This window comes from Mus caroli, chromosome 4 (genome assembly GCF_900094665.2).
Source record: "Mus caroli chromosome 4, CAROLI_EIJ_v1.1, whole genome shotgun sequence".
Taxonomy (NCBI): Eukaryota; Metazoa; Chordata; class Mammalia; order Rodentia; family Muridae; genus Mus; species Mus caroli.
In genome coordinates this window covers 93,102,423-93,108,640 of record NC_034573.1, presented here as the reverse complement: position 1 = coordinate 93,108,640, position 6,218 = coordinate 93,102,423, and the positions used below count along the sequence as shown (strand labels likewise).

General features: G+C 46.8%; 1 protein-coding gene across 1 annotated transcript in view; it reads right to left on the bottom strand.

The window, feature by feature from the left end:
- Nucleotides 1-5,793, bottom strand: part of Raver2 (ribonucleoprotein, PTB binding 2) — an 81,697-nt gene extending 75,904 nt beyond the window's left edge. The window contains exon 1 of the mRNA XM_021161577.2: nucleotides 5,453-5,793. Coding sequence (XP_021017236.1) covers nucleotides 5,453-5,668 — 216 coding nt within the window. The 5' untranslated portion in view covers nucleotides 5,669-5,793. The remainder of the gene's footprint in view (nucleotides 1-5,452) is intronic.
- Between the last annotated feature and the right edge of the window lie 425 nt (nucleotides 5,794-6,218).

Sequence of the window (6,218 nt, the reverse complement as noted above, 5' to 3'; positions counted from 1 at the left end):
TCTAGATCACCTGGGGCATGCTCTCTAGATCACCTGGGGCATGCTCTCTAGATCACCTGGGGCATGCTCTCTAGATCACCTGGGGCATGCTCTCTCAATTATGTGATGCTTTTGGTACATGCACTTAACAGACCACTGATGCAGGCCTCCAAATACTCTCATAGAATTCAGCTACAACAGCACAGAATAGCATTTCTGAAACACTTTTTGAGAATTTCTGCCAACACTTAAAACTTGAGGAGGCTATGGTGTCCCAGAAATCCAGAAGTATGTCTCTTTAACAGTTTTCAGTGGCCTTGTTACACTGGGAATGGAGTAATGAACACCAAGCAGCCAGAACTGACAAGTTAACTCTGCTTAATGGCATCAGAAGAGGAAATGTAACAGAATTTTCAGATAACAAACAATGAATATGTAACTTAGAGAAATACAATATTTTTTAAATACTTAAGTTTTTTACTGTATTTGTGTGTTTGCCTGTGTTTGTGTGTGCATGCATGCATGTACCAAGCGCATGCCTTATGCCTGACTAGGCCAAAAGTGGGTATAAGGGATTGGAGTTATGAATGGTTGCCTAGAATCCAGGGCAAGACTATTGGGAATGGATGGATCTACAGAAGACATTGGAGGGTGGGGGGGAGTCATAAATTTAGATTTCCATTGTATCATGTCAAACTACTCAGAGGTCATGCCTAGGAGGATGGAGGGATGGCCCGGCAGCTATAAACATTGGGTGCTCTCACAGAGAACTTGGGTTTGGTTTTTTGGTGCCCTCAGGGCAGCTTACAACTAGCTGCCTCTAACTTCAGTTCCTGGCATTCCAACACCTCTTTCTGGCCTCCATGGGCACCAGGAACGTACACAGTACACACAGATACAGGCAAGCAAACATACACTAAACTAAAAATAATAAAACAAAACAACAACAAGAGAACAGGAGCTGTGGAGAGCCATAGGGTAAAAAATGGACACTTTCTCTAAGTGTCAAATCTCAGGGAAAAAAAGCACATTTTGTGATGAAGTTACTCTAATTCACGTTTAAATTCAGTGGTCCTAGTAGAACATAAAATGGGAAATTTTCAGACAGAACACAAAACTTGACCCAGCTTCCCTCTCACAACAGTCAAATGAGAGCCACTGTTACTACTATGATCAGTGGTTTAGGCACTGGTCCTGGGAAAATGAAGCCATTGGTTATCTGTAGGATCATTTTTTATTTCTTTTTCATGTGTCTATGTGTGTGCGGGTGCATGTGAAATGTATGGGCATGCATGTGGAGGCTTGAAGTTGACACTGAATGTCTTCTGTAATTGCTCACCACTCTGTTTAGGCAGGCTCTTGGGCTAGACCCGGAGCTCAATCTACTTAGCCAGCTTGCCTTGGGGACCCTGTGTTTCTGTCTCCTGGGTGCTAAGCTGCACAGCTTTGGGTTCTAAGGATTCGAACTGCAGTCCTCACGCTTGCACAACAGGCACATTATTCAACAAACCATCTCCCCAGCCAAGGATTTTTTTTTTTTAAACAAGAAAGGGAGATGGGATTTCTCTCAAGTGACACAGTGATACTGTACAAAGGACAGGCTAGGACGTAAGAGATGGGAAGGACCACAGATGTGACAAACAGGAAACTTATAACCATCTCTTCAAAAGGTAAAGAGACCTGATCCAAAGCCAGGACTGGGTAAACAAGAGAGCCAAGAAGATTGCAGAAAGTGACAGAGGCAGACCAGAGAGAGTCTGACTGACTGCACAGTAATATGAACATAAAGACTTTAATATGTGTTTATGTATGTGGGCTTATATATACTATTTATTTTCCCCAGTACTGGGGATCAAACCCAGACATTTGTTAGGCAAGTACCCTGCCACTGAGGTATAATCCCAGCTCTATCTGTGTTTTGTGAGACAGGGTCTCACTAAGTTGCCTAGGCCTGAAACTTGCTCTGTAGCCTAGGATGATCTTATTCTTAAAGTGCTTCTGCCTCAGCCTCCCAAGGAGCTCGCATCACAGGGCTGTGCCATCAGGTCCAGCAAGATTTTATAATTTGTATTTCTATATTTCATGCATGTACTTCTAAAGGTTTCACTTTTAAAGTACTTTCTATAAATATTTAAGTCACAGAAACTGTGAAGCTGTAGGCTGTCGTCACTGTAAATGTTATACAAATATGTGAAAGAAATTCAAATTGTATTTTAAAGAGCTATGTTTAAGAAGAAATTCCCCAGAGGCTGGGGAACTAGCTCAGTCGGAAAGGTGCTTGCTTTACCAGTCCTAAAATGTCAGTCAGATCCTTGGGATCCCAGTGTTGTGGAGGTAGAGACAGGAGGACACTGGGGCTTGCTGGCCAGGCAGCCCAAACTAATGGGTGAGCTGTGACCAATGAGAGACTCTGCCTTAGAAGAGATGGATGTGGAGGAGAGGCTGGAACGATGGCTAAGTGAATAAAGCACTTGTTGCTCTTGTAGAGGACTGGGGTTCAGTTTCCAGCACCCACCCAGAGGCTAATAGACATTCACAACTAATTCCAGTTCCTGGGGAGCCTGATGCCCTCCGCAGATCTCTGTGGGCAGCAGGCATCCACATGACATACATACAGAAACATAGGCACAACTCCCATATACATAAAATACAAGATAATTAAATATATATAAAAATTACAAAGTTGAAAATTAAAGCTGAATGTGTTGGTGCAAGCTTTTAATCCCAGTACTCAGGAGACAGAGGCAGGCAGATTTCTGAGTTCAATGCCAGCCTACCTACATAGCGAGTTCCAGGACAGCCAGGGCTACACAGAGAACCTGTCTCAAAAACAATAACAATAACAAAGAAAACAAAACAAAAAAAAAAAGCCGGGCATGGTGGTGCACGCCTTTAATCCCAGCACTCAGGAGGTAGAGGCAGGCAGATTTCTGAGTTCGAGGCCAACCTGGTCTACAAAGTGAGTTCCAGGACAGCCAGGGCTATACAGAGAAACCCTGTCTCGAAAACAAAAACAAAAACAAACAAACAAACAAAAAACACTTATTATCACACAAAAATAATCTATTGGACTTCCTTTTTGTTATTTTTTTGGAAGTTAACATACTTACGCCTAATTTACTTACCTATGTCACACTGCCATTTTTAGTTATAAACACAAACAGAAAACTGGCAAAGCTAATACAAGTATTGAGGACGAGGGGCTTGGGGGAAGGGGCAAAGAGCATGCTCCAACATGTGAGAGCGAAGGCTGGTGTGTTTAGATTTCAAAACTGTATCAGAACTATCAAAACAGTTTATTCTCCCCATTACTAGAGAAAAGATCGATGGCAGAATCAGTCAGGAGATATTTGCTTCGCCACTGACTGGCAGCTCTGTTTTGACTTTTGAGTGAATCTCTCCAGTTCTTTTAAGTGTGTATGTGTTTGGGGGGGGGGCACATAAGAATTGAGCTTGGTGCAAAATTTAAATGACTTTACTGAGACATCTTAGTTTAAATCAATTTTATTCGCTCATTTATGCAAATAAGCTAGCTACTTTTTACAGAAAAATCCTGAGATTTAGAGTAACTGAAAGTTTAAAACAGAGGGGGAAAAATGTCCCTACCCCCAAACAATCGCAGATGTGAGTCTCTGAAAGCCTTCTGTCAGCATTTAGATGAGGTAGGATTGAAATAGTTCCTAAGACCCTTGGGTTTCTTTTCCACCTCTTTTGGGAACAGACATGCAAACGCTAACAGTGAAGCAAGAACACACAGAACAGCCTTGAATTTGCATTAAGTGTTTTTAGACTTCAGGGACGGAAATGTTACAACAGAAATAGCTGACATTCCGCAGAGGAAATCCAGACACTTCTCCATCTTCTGCTAGCTTGTCTATCACAGAGGCGGTACTTCTTTAATTTGTTCTGTAGATACCATCTGCTTCTCCCAAGCCCCCCTCTCCCTGAGCTCCACGGAGACCTTCCCCATTCAGGAGCTGGAAGGCTGTTTTTCCAGTGTAGAGGACCTTCAGGTGGCAACCCAAAAACACCACCTGGCAGAGGGAAGTAGGCTCTGTGGCACCTCTTAAGTTGAATGGTGAGATGCCACCACCTAAATACCTTATGAGGTTGTAGGCTTATGTTTATTATAGCTACAGAAAGTCTACCAATGGTAATGAGGTAGGCATTATCATATTCTGTAAGTCACAGAGAACATGCAACTGTCACTAGCCAGTCCTCTTGCACCTCTGTATGAACTCTGTATGAGGAATTTCATAACAGAATACGGTGGATTTATGAAATTCCTTCCGTGGTCCGACCTATCAAGGCAGATCTAGTTTACACCAAATACCTATACATGAAACGTACAAGCATCTTCAGGAAACCTGTAGGAAACCTAAAGGATGCTACATTGTTTCATGTTTTTAATAAAAAGCAAAAACAAATGCATGTGCATACTTGTGCACAAGAAAAGGCAGAAAGACAACATGGCCATAGTTCAGTTGGTAGAGTGTTGCATGCATTCATGAAGTCTTGGGAGTAATAAGCACACACTCTCTCATGCATGCAGGACTGTTGCGCTGAGCCTGTGGTACACACCTGAAATCCTAGCACATGGTAGGTGGAGAAAGGAGGATCAGAAATTCAAGGCCTGCCTGGGGATGCTTGGCACACTGTCTCAAAGAGAGGAGAGGAAAAGAGGGAAAGACAGAGAGAAAAAATGGGGAGGACTATGAATGAGAATGAATGACTATGAATCCCGGGGAAATCCTTCAAATTCTCTAGCGCTCCTACAATAAGATTTTAACTTTCGCAACCAGAAAAAAAAAAAAAAAAAGTTAAGTCGACTCGGGCTTTCTAATCCAAGAGCAACAGTTAATCTGGATTAAAGACGGCAAGCTGCTTAGCTTTAAACTCCGCGCAAGCACTGAGAAACAAATCCTGCCATACTTGGTTTAGCAGAAGGCTGCAAGACTGCCGGCGCAGTATCAGCCTCTGCTCTCTGCGGCCTTAACAAGCGGAGCAAAGTTGTTTCATACAAACTTGGTCAAGTGCTTCTGCAGAAGAATTCGCCCAGCTTTCCCGTGACCCCGCCCCCGTGGCAATCCAAGTCCCCAACACCCTACGCGGGACCCCTTCCCTTCTCGAGGGGCTCTGGAAGCCAGCCCCCCTAAATCTGAGCTCCTCAGCTCCCCACCACGCGCCTTCACCTTCAACACCGCCTTGGGCTGGAGGGAACACAAAGTACAGACCAGACGTGGCAGCAGCCGCCCCAGAACCCCCTGACCTTGCACGAGCCGCTCCGCCTTGCCCAGCCTCAGTTTCCCAACACGCTGCTCTCGCTGGCTGCAGAAGGGCTTCGTCGAGGCAAAGGGCTCTGGGCTCGGTGCGCATACCTTCCTTCTCTCCTAGGTGCCAGGACCAGTACGGTCTCCTCCGGTTTTGCGGTGTCCCCAAGCCCGCCCCGGTCACCCCGGCCCGGTGCCCATACCTGGGAGCTGCTGTCCTGGGGCAGGTTTTTCACTAGGATTTTCCGCCGGTTGCTCAGCTCCCGTCGCATCCGCTGCAGCCGTGCAGCCACCTCCTGGGGGTGCAGCGCAGCCACCTCCCCCGGGCGCAGCGCGGGCTCCGCGGCCTCCCCCGCCGTCCCAGCAGAGGGTCCGGATCCCGAGCCCGCGCCCCCCGCGCCGCCTCCCCGCGCCGCCATCTTCCCGGCGCCCCGCTGCAGACTCGGAGAGGCCGGAGCGAAGCGGGAGAGAAAGCGGAGAGGCCGCGCGGGGGCGAGGCGGGCCGGACGCGGAGCAAGGGCGCGCGGGCGGGGGAGGCGCCGCAGCCGCCGACGCGGGAGGGGCGGAGCCCGGAGACACGCCCTATCCAGCCACGCCCCCGATGCTCCGCCCCCTCCCCCCGCAGGACACCTGCGGAATCTAGGACGCGGTAACAAGGTGGGACTCGAACCCCTACCAACACTACCCCTAGCTCGCCGCGCTCGGCCTCGCCTCTCAAACCCGAGGGCCTCAGGCGCCACTGCGCAGGCCAGAGAACTGGCCTCAATTCTGATACATCAAGAAGTGCACATTTGGCAAAGTTTAAGTTTTCGATGAAAAATAACATATGAGATTTATCTAAAAATATTCTGGGGGAAGGTTTGGTATTATTTAGTAAGACCTGAGCATAACAAATTTTCCTGGTTGTGTATAAGAAATCATTATCTTTCATCGGTCCCTTTGCGGCCTAAGATGACAACCTGGCTAGTT